General features: G+C 44.9%; 1 protein-coding gene and 1 pseudogene across 1 annotated transcript in view; one reads left to right on the top strand and one right to left on the bottom strand.

Moving 5' to 3' along the window:
* The window catches only part of PCBD2 (pterin-4 alpha-carbinolamine dehydratase 2), a 47,431-nt gene extending 30,885 nt beyond the window's left edge, over window positions 1-16,546 (bottom strand). Inside the window, exons 1-2 of the mRNA XM_059919480.1 lie at window positions 16,334-16,546; window positions 13,434-13,565 (exon numbers count right to left, since the gene is read on the bottom strand). Coding sequence (XP_059775463.1) covers window positions 13,434-13,565; window positions 16,334-16,417 — 216 coding nt within the window. The 5' untranslated portion in view covers window positions 16,418-16,546. The remainder of the gene's footprint in view (window positions 1-13,433; window positions 13,566-16,333) is intronic.
* On the top strand, window positions 629-1,051 carry LOC132362065 (small ribosomal subunit protein uS8-like; annotated as a pseudogene).
* Window positions 16,547-20,017: the final 3,471 nt, after the last annotated feature.

Raw genomic sequence — 20,017 nt, 5'->3', positions numbered from 1 at the left:
AGCCCTCTTCTCTTCTCACACTATAATTTCTGCCTGGGTAACCTCATCTATTACATTGGTTTGGTTCCATACACACCTATGTCTCCCCAATTATCTACAACCCAGACACAAAACTACCTTCTTAGGGTTGACACTGGGATGTCTCATAGCAACGCACACGTAACAATATCCATACCAGAAACCTTGATCCCTGCACACCAATCCTGTTCCTTTCCCACACCTCCCCAGCTCAGTAAATGTCCCTTCCAACCACCCAGTTCCTCAGGTCCTAAACCTGGAAGTCATACTTAACACTCCCTGCTCTTCTTCCTCACCACCCATCACCACTCCTCCCTTGTAGAGAAACTTGGGTTTTCTCTTGATATTTTTATTCCCTGTAAGTGTTATGTGTGGCATCATTGGTTCCTGCTCATATAAACTACTAAAAGCAGCTCCAACCTCTATACCTCTCTGCTTCCCCTCTGTCACTATCCAGTCCAGAATCTCCTGCTGTGTCCACCTAGTGATGATGTCTCACCTGGATGAATGCAACAGCCTCCTTACTATTCTCCTCATGTGATTTTTTGCCCCCTCCCACCTCCACTTCATCCTCTAAGTCCTCAAACAGCCTGCCCACTTCCCATAACACCATGGCCTCACCCCTCCTGTCCTCTTCCTGTCACCTTTCTGGGCCGCCATATTGGTGCATGTGAATGTCCTGGCTGATGCTCTCAAGAACATCAATGATGCCAAAGAGATGCAAACACCAGCTTCTTACTAGACTGTGCTCCAAAGTCATCGTCCAGTTTCTAACAGTAATAACGAAGAATGGTTACACTGGCGAATTTGAAATCACTGATGACCACAGAGCTGGGAAAACTGTTGTGAACCTCATGGGCAGGTTAAACAAGTGTGGAGTGATCAGTCCCAGATTTGATGTGCAACTCAAAGATCTAAAAAAATGGCAAATTGCCCATTTGGTTTCATTATACTGACAACCTCAGCTGGCATCATGGACAGAGAAGCAGCAAAACAAAACACAGGAAAGAAAATCCCGGGATTCTTTTCCTAGGGATGTAGTACACACGTGCAAATGAAATGCCTCAATGGACAAAGGAAATAAAAGAAAAAGAAAATGCATCAGCTGATCAGTTCCTTAGAGAGGCCTTCCCTGACAGCTCTCCTCCAGCTGCACTCGGTTTTCCCACGTTCTCTCTCTCAGCTGTCTCTTCTGCTGCAGAGGCAGTATCCACACTGGCAAGTGGAAGGGGTTGCCTGGATCAAATCCCAGCTCCACTGTGGGGCCCTGGGCAAGTCACTTAATCTAAACTTTGGTACCCTTATCTGTAAAATGAGGTAAATATCCTCTTCAAGACAGGGTTTTGTGAGGATTAAATGAATAAATACATGTAAAGTCCTTACATCATAGTGCCTGGCCCAAAGTTGGAGTGTTCATTAAGCATTAGCTATTAGGATGTTTCTTCATGGCACTTACCGTAACTGGCAATTATATATGCATTATTTTCTTTGCTTATGCTCTCCCTCCCCTACTATACTATAAGTGTTAGCTCCAGTTCCAGTATGGCCACTAATGTTTTTGCCCCCCTGTCCTTGGCTTCCCCACTTCTTCAGTGAAAGGGACGACTAGCTGACCTCTCAGGTACCTTACAGTTCTAATCTCTAACAGACTAAAGAGGCCTCTTACAGAGAAGTAATGAGAGGTAAGGTTAGAGACTGTGGGCAGCTTTGAAAACCTCTGAGAAGATGATGTCTTGTAAGACGTAACAGAAAGGAACTGGGATTTTCTGAGCAGAGACCAACTTGGTCACAGTAAAACAGCATGCAGGCCAATGAAGGCAGAGAGGGCCTAGAAGTAAAAAGCCATGAGGAAGCTCCTACCGGAGCGCTAGGGGGAGGAGAGGTGCACCCAGACCAAGCACAGTCCCTGACCAGCTCCTGGTGACTGATCACCAAGATAATTCCTCAGTTTCACGTCTGGGTGCTTGAGAGAATGGTGGTCCTGCTGACACAAACAAGTTTCTTTTAGGAAACTTTCTTGTAGGAAAGACAGAAAGACAAGAGTTTGCTTTCAGATACCTTAAAGCTGAGGCAATGCTGAACGAGGGAGAGAGCACCACAAGGACCCTCCATGCCAATCTTTAGCCCAGCTCACTGAACCAATCTTAGGGCCCTCACTTCCCCCACACATTACAAATAAGACGTGCCCTCTTTCTCCCTGTCCCTGACCACCTGCTGACCCCTCCCCCGTAGCTCCTTCCTTCAAAAAAACCTATCAGACCTATCAAAACTCCCCCTCTCCAGGCAAACTTCCTGGATTGCACCTTTCAGCTTCTTAGTATTTCAGATTTTAGTGCCCAGTTAGCATGACAATTTTAAAAATCAACTATCAGGACTTCCCTGGTGGTCCAGCAGGTAAGACTCCGTGCTCTCAATTCAGGGGGCCCGGGTTTGATCCCTGGTCAGGGAACTAGATCCCGCATGCATGCCACAACTAAGAAGTCCGCGTGCCACAAGTAAAGATCCCGCATGCCACAACTAAGACCCGGCACAACCGAAATAAATAAATAAATAGATAAATATTTTTAAAAATCAACTATCAATATCTTATACAAGGCAGATGTTCCACCTCCCCAAGAAAACTGGGAATTCTTCTGGGCGGGAACGGAATCAGTTGCTTCTTTTGCATCTTCCTCCTTCCACGCCTTGGGCCCAGAGCAGTGCCAGCCCCTCAGTGGTTGCTGGCTCAAGAACCTCACTACGCTCTCTGATCCTGACAGAGCCAGGCCCTCTGGCTCTCAATGGGGAGACCACGTGGCTCCCAGCCCAGCCCCGACTGGGTCTGCTCCAGGCACCTGGTGCATGTCCATGGCCAGTGCTGCAGTGGCGAGGACAGGGCATTTGAAGTCAGTTTGATGAATGATATGGTAGAAGGCCACAATCCTGCCTTACTGGCTGAGAGCACAGGAGCAAACTGATTCATTAGTGGCATTTGCTGTTTTGATAAGACTGATTTTAACGATACAATTAAATGACGTCTGATCAACAGTGATACCCGGGTTGCTCCCGCACAAGCACAGCTTTGTTTGTCCTAGCTGGTGAACAGCCCCTTTCTCAGGGAAGTATTGTCAAACCCATCTAAGGCAGAAAAGAAATCCAACAAGCAGTCCTTGGAAAACAAGATATCTCCCAGAAGAAATCAAAAAATAAACAAAAACACCTTTCTATATCACAGTAGGATCTAAAAATGTTGCTGTGGGAACCAGAGATGAGTCTGGCGCCTACTAACTGTGACATGACCCCGTGTGACCACAGCAAGTCCATGATCACAGTCTGGTTCAGTGTCCTTCTGTAAAATTCAGAGGACTAATTTTAGTGAATTAGTTAGAATGGCCCATTCCAGCCTGGATCAGAAGGGCAATATGATGGTAAATTATCTGCAAAACAGGGAAGAGGATGCATTGCTTTGTTTTGTTTAAAAGGATGTAGAGAAAAGAGCAACACACAGAGAGCTCAGAGCCAGGGTGAGCTCTGGTAGGCCACGTGCCTCCTGAGGTGAGAAAGCCACTGGTCACCACCTGGCCACAGAAACGTGAGTGCAGCGTTGTAGCTGCTGCTCGAAAGAGCTGATAAAGAGTTGATAAAGCCTCTTCATCAGGCAACCAAGGTCCGTATTTCAAAACAGCTGAATGCAAGTTTCTATGTCATGGCCCTAATGCACCAAAACTCTATTGACAAAACTCTTGCTGTGCAAACCTAAACACTATTGATAATGGCTGTACTGAAACAATGGAGTGGCATACCAAAGAAAAACAGAAACAGAACAGAAAACAAGACCAAAATACTTTTAAGTGATTACTTAAGGTCTCCTTAAATTATTTTCCGTAATTATCGAGCCAGCAGTCCATTGTTATTAATTCATATTCAGCCTATTTAAGCGGTACCAGCAACGCAGGCTGAAAACAAATGCCTCAGTAATTTCCTAACTTTTGAGTGTTATTTTCTTGTCAGTTAAATTTAAAGCAGCCCATTTGTGACCACATTATACCAAGTTAATCTCATCTAAAGTGCTTCACAAACCCTAACAGCTACACTAAGGTTTTATACTAATGAAAGCAATTTACATAAATGAAATTTATGTCAATGCATTTCATGACAAATTTTTTATTTTATAATAATTATAGTACTTATATGATAACATCTGTTGATAGTCACAGTCTAAACCTGGCAAAGATTTAAATCCACAACATTTTCCATGCATCATGTACATTATCTGTGAAAAGCAATAAAAAAAAGTAATGAATGCATTAATCATACCAATATCATCTGCAAAGCATAAATCTGAAATACCTTTCACGTCAGCTCAAACTGCTTTTTATTTTTTACACACCTGATTTTACGCCATCTGTAAAAGGGCAAGACAAAGACTTTTGAGGAAATTATATTTCTTGGCTGTTTGACTTTTACAAAATACTCAGGCGAAGTTGTGTAAACAGAAGGTTTACTATACTACTAAGAAAAAACGATGCAGTTAAAAGTCCATTTTTATTAAAGGATGGTGTAATGACCACAGCATTTTCACATTGCAGTGTGGTGTCATATTTGCATTTTTTACACCTGTTTTACATTTCCCCTCATCTATCTATCACATGTGTTTTTACAAATACACATCAGCTCTAAACCTCTTCTATGACATAAACAGCAGAAGCAAGACTCCAAATGATAACATTTTAGGCTCTAATTTCCCTACCCTGGTGGATACCAAACCAGCGTCCCAGCCACCACCTGACAACATCAGCGTGTCCTGCCCGGGGCTCCCCGGGACTCCAGCAATAACTTCAAAGTGAAAACCAACATGAATACACCACGCAGATATTCTTACTAGCTTCCCAAATTTCAGGTAAAGTTTACTAAAAGGTAGTGTCTCTACTCTCTACACCAATGACAACTGTGAACACTTTCTCAGGTTTCTAGTTGGCTAAAAAAGCCCATCAGTGGGCACATGTTAAGAGCAAGCAACTGGTGTGATAATCAGACAAGTTTTCACTTTCCCTGGCTCCCAGACACACAGATAATAGCCTAAACTTTAAAAGCAAAATGACACTTTCTAACCTATATGATGCCAAAGCCTTAGGAGCACCCTCACTGAGAGTGTTTCTTTACCCTCACCAGGCAGTGAATATCCACTTTCAAGAGCGCTCAGATGTGACATTTATATTACTGAATTACTGACTCATAACTTAATGAACAATAAAAACTGAACTAATTCGTTCACAAGGAGAGTGCCTGAGACCTCCACCCATGTCCTGCGAGGATCGTTAAGATTTTCATTAACAGTTGTCTGTCTCCTGGTATCAACAAGCCTTTGACTTCACTAAGTGTTTCAGAATGTTAACCATAAGCCTATTATCAAATTCCTCAATAAAACATCTTTACAAAGTAAGTCAGCAACAGTAACTTTCAACTGCTCTACAGCAGGAGCTCCAGGCACAGGAATAGAAACCATTTTACAAACCCCAAACTCACATATGGTGGGTGTTACTGCTGCTAGACACACAGAACCCCACTCCTCCACCATCGTCACCACCACCGAGGCCATTCAGAAGCCCTCTCCCTACTCCAGCGCCAGAAATCTTTTAACAGCAGCAGTTACATTAACCAAAATGTGCTGAACAAGACATAGCACAAATAGAGCTTGGACCCTGCCCTGTGAGAGATACTCAACTTGGACAAGCTATTAGACTGAACCATATAAAAGAGCCATTTTTGTAGGTCAAATCTGGCTGAATATCAGCCAGTTCATAAGATTCCATCTAACAAAATCGAATACCCTGCAGGCAGGCCCCCCTAATAAAGCACAGACAGGGTACAGGAGCTCCTCCTGGAATGCAGAGAATTACAGTTCTTTCTCACAAAGCTCAGTCCCTCTCTCATGAATCAAACCTGCTCTCCATTACCAAGTGGAAACTCCTTATCTCCTCCACCCAGAACTCTTCATTCACCCAGAAGGTACCAAACTAGGTCAGCTGCCCCACCCCCACTCTTACCTATTCCTGATACTAAGTTTGTTTCTGCGCTGAACAGGGGTGGTCCAGTATCCAAGAATGAGAGACTGGGGACAGCCTTCCCAGGGGGCTGTGATGCCGCCTGGCCCACCTGGGCTCCTGCCCTGGAGGGCTCCACCTGCTGGCATCTGGAGTAGCTGTTGCCTGGGTTCAAAGCCTCATCTTCTAAACCTGCTTCCAAAGCATAAAATTTCCTCTGATTTTTTTTTTTTTTTTAAATTTTTGGCTGCTTTGGGTCTTCGTTGCTGCCCACAGGCTTTCTCTAGTTGCGGCGAGTGGGGGCTACTCTTTGTTGCGGTGCGCGGGCTTCTCACTGCAGTGGCTTCTCTTGTTGCAGAGCACGGGCTCTAGGCACGTGGGCTTCAGTAGTTGTGGCTTGCAGGCTCAGTAGTTGTGGCTCGCGGGCTCTAGAGTGCAGGCTCAGCAGTCGTGGCACAAGGGCTTAGTTGCTCCACGGCATGTGGGATCTTCCCAGACCAGGGCTCGAACCCGTGTCCCCTGCATTGGCAGGCGGATTCTTAACCACTGCGTCACCAGGAAAACCCATTTCCTCTGATTTTGTAAGCTTCCCACTTGTCCCCACATGACAATGCCTAACAAAATGTATCTTTATGGAAGGCTCACACCCACATTTCTAACTGACATTTTGTTCTTTCAACACTATCACCCTGCAGTTGCCAAACACCTAAGAATACGTTTACATGTCACTCAGAGACCTCTCCCTCCTCATGTCTACATGAACAGAAGAAAAGCAAAACTCCTTTACAAATGCCAACCCCACCCTAAGTCCAAGTACTCCAAGTGTCGCAACTTCCTGCCTCGGCCCTGGCACTGCCATGCTCGGAATACTCACGGAGTCTCACCATTACCTTTGCACCGCCACCGAGGAAAGACAGTGGGCTGACAGCAACCAAAACCCACGGCCACTTCATCCACCTACGCCATTAGGATCCCTCGGGAATTTTCACATTTATATTCGCTAAGTATTTGCGCCGATCTGAGCTATCAAATGCATGTGGACTCTTTGGAACTAACCATATCTTGGAATAAAACCTCTAAGAGGAAAAAAGTCCAAATATATTTTACTAGCTACTTCTTATGGTAAAACCTAGAATAACCCAAAGCTTTGAGAGGTAGCTTTTCCATCCAGGGTCAATGAAAAGGTTTCTAAAATGTATGGTTCAATTTCTATAGTAATAAAAGAAATGGATTCTAAAGCAAACTTATAATACCATTTCACACACGCTACATAAGCAAACCACTTAAAAACTCTAACACCCCGGACTTCCCAGGTGGTCCAATGGTTGAGATTCCGCGCTTCCACTGCAGGGGGCGCGGGTTCCATCCCTGGTCGGGGAACTAACATCCCACATGCTGCGAGGCACGGCCAAAAAAAAAAAAAACAGTAACACCCAACAAGTGTAATCTTACTCCTGAAGATTTACTGTAAGTAAAAAGACAAGACTATGTAAAGAACTGGAAAATGTTCTTACCCTATTGAGCAAACAAAACAGAACATTTTTTACCTATATATTCAGCAAAGACTAAAAAAAAATACATGCTAATACCCAGTGTGAAGTCTCATAGGGGAGATGGGGGTCATCAGCTCTGACCACAGCTCCCTCCAGCGTGTAAAGCTGAGGCCAGGAGAGGTGCTGTCACATGCAGCACAGTGGGCCTCCCCTAACTCCTGCTAAGGGCAGGGCTGCAGTGTGGGAGACATGGTCTTAGCAAGGCACACACACGCATGTGGAAATGCCTGCTCACGATAAAAAGCTACAGGTTCACAGGCTAGAGTGGACATCTTCTCATACCCATCTGGCATACACAGGGGACGGTACCTAGAAGATAAATTTCTAGATTCGTACAATGGGTATTGTTGGACAACGGGTATTTTAAAAGTTGATAGACATCACCCAATTGCTCTCCAAAAAGGTTATATTACTTGACACTCCGACCTCTTCACTCACCATCTCCCACATCACGACTGCACTTCCCTCCTCACCAGCTGAGACTCCAGAGTCCAATGTTTTGACCCTCCCTTGCACACATCCTTAGTTTCCTTGCCCCCTGTTCCTCCACTGTACTCATCTGGCAAAGTTCAGCCCTTGTGAACAGCTCATACAACTCAATAACAAAGAAAACAAACAACCCATTCGAAAAATGGGCTGAAGACCTAAATAGACGTTTCTCCAAAGAAGACATACAGATGGCCAACAGGCACATGAAAAGATGCTCAACATCGTTACTTATTAGAGAAATGCAAATCAAAACTACAATGAGGTACCACCTCACACCAGTAAGAATGGCCACCATGATAAAGTCTACAAATAACAAATGCTGGAGAGGGTGTGGAGAAAACGAAACCTTCCTACACTGTTAGTGGGAATGTAAATTGGTGCAGCCACTATGGAAAACAGTTTGGAGGTTCCTCAGAAAAACTAAAAATAGAGTTGCCATATGATCCAGCAATCCCACTCCTGAGCATATATCAGGACAAAACTATAATTCAAAAGGATACATGCATCCCCCGATGTTCATTGCAGCACTATTTACAATAGTCAAGACATGGAAACAACGTAAATGTCCCCTGACAGATGAATGGATAAAGAAGATGTGGTACATATCTACAATGGAATATTACTCAGCCATAAAAAAGAATGAAATAATGCCATTTGCAACAACGTGGATGGACCTAGAGATTATTATACTAAGTGAAGAAAGTCAGAAAGAGAAAGACAAATATCATATGCTATCACTTATATGTGGAATCTAAAATACAACATAAATGAACCTATCCACGAAACAGAAACAGACTCAGAGACATAGAGGACAGACTTGTGGTTGCCAAGGAAGAAGGGGGTGGGGGAGGGATAGACTGGGAGTTTGTGTTTAATAGACGCAAACTATTACATAGAGAGTAGATAAACAACAAGGTCCTACTGTACAGCACAGGGATATCCTGTGATAAACCATAATAGAAAAGAATTTGAAAAAGAATATGTATGTGTGTGTGTGCACGTGCACGCGTGTATACAGCTGAATCACCATACAGCAGAAATTAACACAACATTGTAAATCAACTATACCTCAATAAAATAAATTAAAAAAAAAAAAAAAAGTTCAGCCCTTGTTAAGCCCAACCCTGCACCTACTCCAAGCCTGTGCCCAAGCAGCTGAACATGGCTGGACAAAACACACAAGATCTTCACCTTAAATGTTCGCCCATAAATCTCCAGTGACACTGAGAACTGCCCAGCAACCGACCACATTTCACAGTTCCTTCACTGTCAGTCTCTAAGAGGACTATTTCATGCCTTTTCCTATTTTCCCAGATCTCCAACACTCCTCCCTCCCACCCCGACTCATTCTCAACTGATGACTTCACTAAAAAAAATAGAAGCAATCAGAAGAGAAAACTACCTCTTCTTCCCAAGACAAACGTGGCAACCTACCTGCATCTGTACACATACACTCAGCCTCTTTCCTATCACAATGGATGTACCGTGCCTGCACCTCCACCTGCCCTCTTTTGCCGATCCAGGACAATTATCCCCTCTGACGGCTCTCAAACTGTTATCCCCAGCCTGAACTCTGACCTCATATCACCAACTGCCGATCCAATATTGCCACTTGGGTGACTGGTAAGTATCTCAAACCTGACATGTCCAAAACGGAATTCTTAATTCCCTACCCTGCTCTCCACTCCACTTTCCCCAGCCAAGTAAATGGTACCAGTGGCACCACCCTTTACCCTACAGCTTGAACCAAAACCTTGGGATCATCCTTGACCCTCTCCTTCCCCCACATCCAATCTAACAGCAAGTCTGGACTGTTCTATCTTTAAAATAAATGGGAAATTCTGCGTTTCTCTCCACATTCCACTGCTTCCCCCATAGTCTCTCACCATCTCTTGCCTAGCCTATCACATGGCAACCTATACATTCTGCCTGCTGCCACTCTTGCCCTTCTACCATCTGTTCACAGCAGAACAGCCAGGGTGATCTTTTTAGAACAAAAACTGAATAATGGCACTTCCCTGCCTGAAATCCTCCAAGAGCTTTCCTTCACAGAATAAAATCCAACTCCTTGCACAAGGCTCCAGTGCTCTGGCCCCTCCCTCTCTTCGGCCTCTTCTCCTTTCTGTCCGCTCCAGAAACTGGCCCCCTGGCTCTTCCTCAATCACACCAAGATCACTCCTGCTCCAGGAATTTGGTACTTGCTGTCTCTCCACCAGAAATGCTCTTCCTTTGGTCTTCACATGCTCAGCTCCCTCACATTACACAGGTCTCAGATGTTCCCTCCCCAGAGAGGCCTTTCCAGCCCCCCCCCCATCTTAAATAGTGTGCTCACCCCTCTGTCACTCTCCATCCCAATATTCTACTTTATTCTCCCTCATGACTTAATCACTATGTGAAGTTATATTATTTGTTCATTTGTTTATTGTCTATCTTCTCTGCTAGAGAGGGAGCTACATGAGCTTAGAATAGTGCCTGGCACAGAGAAGGTGCTTAATAAATATCTGTTAATGAATATTACTTTTACAATAAAAATTAAACTACTTTAAAAAAATTTAATTGCCTGTACAATTGCCACATTGTGAATAAACTATACATATGGAGAAAGACTAGAAGAGAATAGGTAAAAAGATGGAAGTAGTTGCAATGGGAAAATTTTTATTTACACCATCCTATTTTAATGTTTTATATCATTGCTTTATAATTTTAAAAAATACCTTTTCTGTATTGAAAAATAAATGAAAGATAAGTGAGGATCCATCAGTGCCAGAGGGTCATCACTCTAAACATTAGTTGCGAAAAAGGGAAAAGCAGCCCTGACACCTGGGAGCTGGCCTGGACTACCACCTAGGCCTCCAAGTTGCTAGGAGCCAGCCGGGTACTCAAACCTAGGCCTTGGTGCTGAACAGCAACAGCAACATCAGACAAGGCCACTCTGTGACCATGAAGGATTAGGACAAAAATAAAACCACTCTTGTAATGATTATTGTAATCATGACAATAATGTAATGCGGAGTATCACAGATATCACTCTGCAATGATATCTCAACACAAACAAAACACGAACATTGTCCAAATCACAAAATACCAAACACCCGCCTCTCCTGGCTAACAAGTGACTGTTGCTTCTTTACCAGTTTCAGCTTTGGCCCCACTTTAGTCCATTCTCCCTCTAGGTAAGATTTATTAAAATAGTGAATCATAGAAGAGCCCATGTGCAGACAGCACCCAACCCAGAGCAAAGCTCTGATCCTTAAAGACTCCAAAATCACCAACACCAGCCCAAACCCGGTAGTAAGTCTTTCCAACACCGTCTTCCTGAGATGCCCCACAGTTCCCTATGATGTGCACCCTTCCTCACCGCAACAAGCAATAAGCCTAACTTGTTCAGCTATTGGTATGTTCCTGGTGGTCTTTGGCTGGTGGGCACTGACACTTGTCATGACATCAGTTGCCACTACAGGCCATTACATGCAGAAGTCATAGGAGCCTGGCTAGAAAACCAACCCCAGGATATAATATCAGTGCTGGTTCTCTGAATACATTCCCTGACATCAGCTGATTTTCTTGTCGTCTGCCTCTTTCTCCTAAAAGGTGAGTTGGGTGGGGGGGGGGGGGGGCAAGCCAAGAAAATTAAATGTCCTGGTGAATAACGTTACAATTAATCAAGGATACCCTGCACAGCTTCCCTTCCCCCCACCATTTCCGAAAGTACCCTGAACACAAGGTTAGAGTGGGGCTGGATGACTGACTCATGGGCAGAGTCTAAGGCAACACTACTCAAGTACTTTAAGCCACATGTTCAAGCCCAATAAATTAGCCCAGGCTTAAAGAATTTTAATAAGCTTGGAAAATGCTACCTAGAGCTTATGCACAAGCTTACTGTACCAATGGGATTCCCTGCCACCAGCCACAGAGTGCTAAGCCCCTGACAAGAGCCATTGAGCATGTGGCGCAGCAGGGACAAGGAGTCGGCTTGGTCCAGGTTTCCTCAGGAGCTGGAGACACAGCAGAAGGCTGGTAGCCAGATGGATGGAGACCAGAATAGGGCATGCAGCACAGTGGAGCCAACGGCATTTACTAGGAAAACATGTCAAGGTTTCTTTGGTGGAAATCTGGTCCTCACACACCCTTCCAGAAACGAGCAAACACTGTAATCAATGTCTGCATTTATCAAATGCTTGTTTGTACCCAGAACTGTGTTATGTACAACAGACAGTTATTTAAGCCAACAGGATCTCTGCCTTCTAGATGCTGACACCTAATATAAATAAAAACAATAAATCTGTCCAGAGGATTATCAAACTAACTGAACAATCATGGAATAGTCTAAAGCACTGACCTTATATAAATGCAATGGAGTAAGAACTGATGGGAGATGACTCTCTAAACAGGGTGGGGCCCTAATGGAACAGTTCCCCTGTTAAGGCTGAATATCCAAGGCAGGGACCAGCTTTTAAGAAAAGCTTCAGGACTTCCCTGGTGGCGCAGTGGTTAAGAATCTGCCTGCCAATGCAGGGGACACGGGTTCGAGCCCTGGTCCGGAAAGATCCCATAGGCCGCGGAGTAACTAAGCCCGTGCGCCACAGCTACTGAGTCTGCGCTCTAGAGCCTGCGAGCCACAACTACTTAAGCCCACGTGCCTAGAGCCCATGCTCTGCAACAAGAGAAGCCACTGCAATGAGAAGCCCGCACACCGCAACGAAGAGTAGCCCCCGCTCACCACAACTAGAGAAAGCCCACGCACAGCAACGAAGACCCAACACAGCCATAAATAAATAAATAAATAAATAAATAAATTTATTAAAAAGAAAAAAGAAAGAAAGAAAAGCTTCAAGGGCTGGCTATTGGGCTTGGAGAAAATGAGCCAATCTGAGAAGAGGGTGCAGCTTGGGAGATGATTTAGAGACAGAAATGCAACTATAAGGAGAAAGAAAACTTGACAACCATCCAAGAAAAGTAGGGGAAATCAGTCAAGCAGGTGTATGTTTCTCAACCGTTTCTACTCATGTCCCCTTCTGATCAGTATAAAAAGCTCACACTCTCTGTTAATGTTATTCAAAATTTGAAAGGAAATTAAATATCCTAACCAACACCAAATCAGAGCAATAGTGGTTTCAGAATATGATTTTCCAAATCACACAAATCACCCTCTTCCCCTAGAGCTGAGAATCACCCAGTTGGGTGGTAGCAACTGTCAACAAGGAAGGAGTAACTATCACTGAATTCTTAAGGAAGAAAGGATTTGGATCTTGGATCCACAGGGCATCAGACAACCAGTAGTATTAGAAAGAGTTACAGTCTAAGGTGACAAAAATAGACCATGGCACAAGCAGGAATATGTAATAATTACCTGATTAAAATTTTTGAAAGAGAACTCTTTGTAGATGGCATCTCTCTCACTTAATTCCGACCATCCTGCTGCTTTAAGGTCAAGTATAACTCGGTTCCTCTCCTCTGCTGTCAACCAGTGAGCATCTGCTGACTATGAAAAGAACACATTTAATACCTGAAATGTAGAGGTTTGGTTAAATTCAAATAAATTTACTGCTCTTTACCTTATGTAGAGATGTGGAAAAAAGTCTTAAGGGCAACAACTTCTAACCATCTTTGATTCCTTTGTTCTCAAAATACAAAATTCTCAAAAAACAGACAAAAACAAGGCTAGCTCTGTACAGAATTAGCTGTCTCCATTGTATGTGGGTTTATCACCCCTTACATATGCCTCAAACTGTACAATTCAGCTTCTCTGGTTTATTACAGACACAGCTGAGATCAACCATTTGTCCATCTTACCAAAGATCATCACCAATGGCCAGCACTCCAGGACTTGGGAAACTGCGGCCAACACACCCACCCGAGGAAACCCTGCAAGTCCATCGGCAGAACCAGGATTGGAACCCAGGGCTCTAAACTCCTGGTCTGCTGCTCTTTGGATGGTCCCACAGCACCTTAGTAGCCTTCAGTCCTTACTCACATGAGTCTCAACTATCTGGGTTCACCATCCCCTTTCAATTGTAATGAAAACCAACCCTCAAAGAGGAAAAAACAAATGCACATTTACAGGGGATTTTGTATAATAACTTCTGGGTGTCCACAGACCCTCTGGACTACAGGTAAAAAGCCCCTGCTTTAGTGGAGTGAGTTTTCTCAGAAACACCGGTAAGACAAACTCCCTCAACTGTCTGGCCAGAGCACTGCCCAGTCGTAAGCACTTGTGCGCAACTGTCCACCTTGTTCCTACTCATCCTGGTGATGATATTCCCAAATCCGGAATTCTATTGGTTAACAGGCCCACACTTTCCATGCTATTTGTTTTTTAACTGAAAGAACTCTAAGCAGCATGACAGAAGATAAGGACACTCCAGGAGAAGTCAGAAGAGCTATGCTCTCGCTCTGGCATTAAGTGCCCACCAGTACCTCCTGCCTTCCCTATATGCAGGGTTACCATCGTCTCAGATGAGGGAGGGACTGGCACCCAGAAAGACTGAACTAATGTGAGGGCTCCTTATCAAAGGGCAACCGGGGGCTGAGCTGTATCCTCTGCCATGAAACTTCAACTCATTCCCACTTCAGAAATCCTACAACCCTTTATCACGGACATCAATGTAATTAAGAAGGCAAAGTAAGTAACCTTAAAGACAACTTATTCTACAAGGAGGACAAAAGGATGCTAATGAGCCAATTTTCTAGTTTCTCTTCCTTGCTAGGCCAGCTTCCCTTCCCTACAACTAACAAAAGAGAAAGTGAGAATACCTCTTAATTAAAGAAAAACATTTAAAGGCTTGTTATCAAAAACCATTTACTATTAAGAACCAATGTATCGATTAGCTTTACAATGACAGCTCTGAAAAATTTCACATAAAGACCTGCTACAGGAAATAAGCTAACATTTTTATTAAATAAATATTTTAACTCAACTCAAACTATTTTGGAATCACTGAGTAGCTGCAAAGAAAACTATGAACCATGTTGTGGGCAATGCCGCAGTCACCCGGAGTCTGTGGAGCACACGCTGAGCTGTTTTCCTCTGCCCTCTCCACCATCCACATCCCCAGCGAGGTCAATGTGTGCTCACCACAGATGTCTGCCTAGGAACAGGGACCGTGTTCAGGACTGTGAAATGGAGGCACTTCACCTACATAACACAAATGGTCCCCTTGGGGACATACCCTCTGCAGAACCCTTTGTGGTGGACTTTTTTTTTTTCCTGTGGGAGGTGTGGGGAGAGACAGGGGAAAGCATAGGATTTGGAGAGCAACCTTGATTCGAAGCCTAGCTTTGTTACTTTCAGCTGTGGGTGCTAAATTAATCACTTAGCCTCTCACTGAGTAGCAGCGTTCTACAGTGGGGATGTTACAATATCCACCTGCCCAGATTTTTTAAAGGCTTAAAGAGATCTTAAGTGTGAAGGCACCCAGCAGGGAGCCTGGCACGTGGCAGCCACTCCAATCGCGGCTGCTCATTCATCCCTACCCAAACCCCATAATTTTACTTGATCACCAGCTCCCTAGACACAGGTATGCCTTGGGACACGCCTAGGTGACAGTAAGCACTCATCTTGCGTTCTCACCGTAAACTGCCAAATGGGCTCTGGCAAGCAATCTAAGAAAATGAAATGGTGAGTTTAATGCAGTATTTTCCCACTAGGTGGTGCTGCAAGTTAAAACTTTCCCTCGAGTTAACTTACCCCCCAATATGTTAACTTCTAAAGCGGGGAAACGGACAGGACGCCCCTCGGAAGAGGAAAGAATCAATGTGCAACCAAAAAAATAATTTATTGGTAATTCCTCAAAAAAATTAACACCAAGGCAAATGAGTTAATTCAACATTCAGTGCCCCGTTCACAGCAAGCGAGCCGAGACGGAGACGGTGTCTGCTCTCACCGAGCGCACAATCTAGAGGATCCAACGCCACCTTAATCACATAAAGAGTCCCTAACCGTGAAATATTTTCACAACTACTTTTCGTGTTCACTTTTTTTTTTTTTTAACGAAAGTCGTCCTGGTTTGTTTTCCGGTTGGCAATTTCGTAGGCTACAACGAAATTCTAGGCCAAGGGAAAACTGTCAGATGCTGCGGCCACCCTTGTCTCAGACCAGCGCGTCGGGCAGGTGCCAGGTGCCCAACGTGGCTACCCAAAGTCCGAGCCCGAAGGCCCGGCCCACTTCGGGGCCTGCCCCGGTCCCTCCGCCCCTCGGCCGGCACGCCGGGGCCTCGCCCTCCTCCCGCACCGCGAGCCCTCGGCACTCACCATGGCCGCGAGGCTCTGGCTCCTGCCCCGCAGCGCCGCGAACCAACGCCGCGTCGCCCCTCGCGCCCCCAGCGCCGCAGCCATAATCTCTGGCCGAGGGCTGCCCGGCGCGCTGCCTGCCCGCCCCTGCCGGGAGTCAGGGGCCGAGCGGGCAGCTCCCAGCCACGGCCCAGGACTTCCCGCACAACCCGGCCCCGCGCCGCGCAGGCCCAGACGCGGACCTGCCCCGGAAGGCCCCCAGGTGCTTCAATGGCCGGCGACGCTGCTGGCATCTAGGCGGACGCGCGGCAGGCCCCCGGCAGGCCTCCGCAGGCCCAGATGCTGTCAGCCCCGGCTCTGCGGCCCATCCCCGTCATCCCCGCCCGGTGCCGGCTTTCCCGCCTGTGCGAGAGCGGTAGGCAGGCTGGCGAGGCGATGCGGATGGACCTCCGCTTCGCTCTCCAGTGTCCGGGCCTCGGGTTGTCGCCGACCGTCTGACCGCGCTGGGCTCCCTTCTGGGCGGTGGGGCGAACAGTCTGCGCAGGCAGGGGCAGGAACAGATGAGCTGCAGAGGGGCGGGGGGTGATTGGGGACCACTCCCCTCTGCTCGCGGTTGAGTGAACCATAGTGATCCACATAAGGGCCTTATAAGGCAGGGAGCCGCCGGTTGGAAAGTGAGCTCTGCTCTGTTATTTGCCCTGGGCAAACTGGCTCATCTGTCTTTGCCTAGATAAAATAATTTGGAAAACCTAGCTCATAGTGCTCTCTAAAAGGTAGCACACGTACGGTACACAGTTAGGCACCTCGGAGATACATGTGGACAGATTTAGATAAATTTTTTTTATATATTTATTTTTCGACAAAAGTAGTATTCTTTCTTTTTTATATTTGTATTAGTATTTTATTCTCTTATCATCATTCCTCCTTTTTTTGCCTTTTTTTCTTTTTGAGGTGTAATTCACATACCATAAAATTCACCCTTTAAAGTGTACAATTCAGTGGTTTTTAGTATATTCACTTGTATCTTTTTTTACTAAATAGTTTAAGCAAATTAATAATATAAGCAGTTTTGCAGAGGACATAGCAATACACTCAAGAATATTTTTTTAAAACGAGTCCATTTAAGTTCAACTTAGCAGTTGCTAGCATTTGGTTTTATTTCTCATGTGGACTTGGAAAAAATAAAACCTTTTTACCCAAAAGTCTAAAATTCAGACTTATGGCCCAACCCATCTTCTTCGCTTTTGCCCACTTGATGAAAACTCAGCAGAGCAATCTTGCTGTAGACCTTCATCAGATGTCACTGGTCTCAAGGCATTTATCTAAGACATTCTAGTTTCCTTTGCCTGATGCCTTAGGTGGACAGAGACAAGGGTTGGAATTAGAAATTGTATTTCCAATATTTACTTTGGGTTTTTAGGATCATGAAAAATGCTATAGAAACTTGCTCATTAAAGTGAGAACTGAGAAATGAACTGGTAGTTGTGAGGTAACAAGTTGGAGACCCCTCATCATTTTCAGTAGTTTGCTTTCATCATTCTCCTTCCCTAACACCACTGAACGAGACTGTGGCATGTCAGCTGCAGTCATGAAGCAGCAGCAGGATGCTAGTTAGGGCCCAGGGGAAGTGATGCCCACCAGTAGGGGCTGTGAATGCCCTGCCCTCACATGTAGGTCTCTCAGCAGGATTTAAGTCCCTTAGCAAAGATTTACTGGCCACATCCTCTGTAATGGACACTGTTGAGAAAAGCAGTCTCCTGCTCACAGTCTTTCACATAAAAATAGGCCTTGGACCTGGAACACTTCCTTACCAAAAAAGAGCCCACACAGACTGTGCCAGGCTTATCAGCCTGTGAAGGTATCCTTCCCTCTTTCAGACTGAATGTGTGCTCCTTTGTTCTGCTTAAGCATGGATGTCAATGACCTTGGGGCACACAATGCTATGGCACTAGAGGGGTGCTCTTTAGACATAGGCTGGGGGTGAGGGACACCCATGAGCCACTCTGCACACTACTGTGACTGATCTTGCTGTCTCTAAGTGAATAAAAACACTTCCACCCAGTGCTTGACCATGTGGTTTTCCTTGGCAACTCTGATACCAAGAAGTCATGGACAGAAGTGTTTGGACTTATATCCCTGGTGGCTGGCATTGTGGTGATCCTTGCTGCCCTCCACGTAGTTGCAGTCCCCTCCTGGCATTGGTTCCTCGGACACGGTGTTCTCGACAGACATGTTTGGCTTGGGGTGGTTTAGCTGGTCTTGGACCACTTCCTTCCCCCGTCTACTTCCCTTTCCCTCAACACCAGTGCTTCCCGGCTGACCCTCTACACTTGAACCCCCCCTCCAGGGAGCAGCCCTGCTCCACATTTCCCTCCAGGGGAAGCTCTGTAGCTTGTCTGAGCTACGTGTCAGAAGCAAAGCCATGGATCTGCTGGTCATCCTGGGAGCCTTTCCTCACCCTCCAGACTAGAACAGGGCCCCATTACATATCAAACAATATGGAAATTCCTGTATCCTTGATAGGATAACTCCCACTCTTGGAATTTGCCCCCGAGGAAATAAGACTATATACACAACCATAAATCCAGCAAAAGAGGACAGGTTAGATAAGTAATGCTGAATCTATTCAAAGGCCTATTATGTAGCCACGGTTAGGAAAACTATTACCAACAGTGAAATATTTATCATCTGTTAAGCAAAAGAAGAAAAAAAAAGACACTATCATGACTACAAGTATGGGAAACACACATAAGAGAAAGACTGGAGTGATGGGCATACTATGGTTGCCTGAGCCATGGCAGAGAGGTAGGACTGGGTACCAACCCACATAGAGGCTCTGGAGTCAGAATGCTTAGGTTTGAAGCTGGGTTCCACCACTGGAAGCTGTATAACCAAGAGCAAGTTATTTAGGGCCTCATTTACTCATTTTAGAGTGGTGTCAATCTCAGAGGGCTATTGTACAGATAAATGAAACGGTGTATGTCAAGCACCTCAAACAGTAGCTGGCACACACAGTAATATTCAAATGTTGGTTATTATTATAAGAGATGGAATAACTAGAGGTTTCTTTTCTTATACGTACAGATAAACATACACGTGAAGGTTCAAATCCCAGCTTCATCAATGTACTGTGTATGTAACCTAGGTAAGTTATTTAACCTCAATATGCCTGTTTGCTCGTTTGTAAAATGGAAGTAATAATGGTACTGTTCTGAGCTATAGTCCCCTCCTGCCAGTGACTACCCCAGCCAGAGCTGTCCACAGCATGACACATAACATTGGAAACTCTCAACCAATGTTACACTCTGAGAAGGAGACTCATCTAAGGTTCTGTTTTCATAGAATTTAGGATGCCTTATGAACTATTCTATCTAAAGCTCTGGAAATGATCAGTATAAAAGTAGTTTATCATTATGTAGTCAGCTGTCATATCTGAATTTAAGGGATCTTTTAGAAACAGCTTTTCAAAAAGTTTATGTAAATTACATGTTATCTCTTTTCTACATGTATCCTAAACTAGACTAGAATCAACTTGTGGGCAACAACAGTACTTTATATTTCTTTTGAGTCTCACTAAACCTAGCACAATTCCAAGAACATTTTAAGGTTTAATTAGTGCATGCTGATTAATATCTGCCTTACCCAGAAACAACTTCTTAAACCACTTCAAATGCTTTCAGTAAAATCAGAGATCATGAACACCAA

The sequence above is a fragment of the Balaenoptera ricei genome, chromosome 3 (assembly GCF_028023285.1).
Source record: "Balaenoptera ricei isolate mBalRic1 chromosome 3, mBalRic1.hap2, whole genome shotgun sequence".
NCBI lineage: Eukaryota > Metazoa > Chordata > Mammalia > Artiodactyla > Balaenopteridae > Balaenoptera > Balaenoptera ricei.
This window is presented reverse-complemented; position numbering and strand designations above follow the sequence as displayed.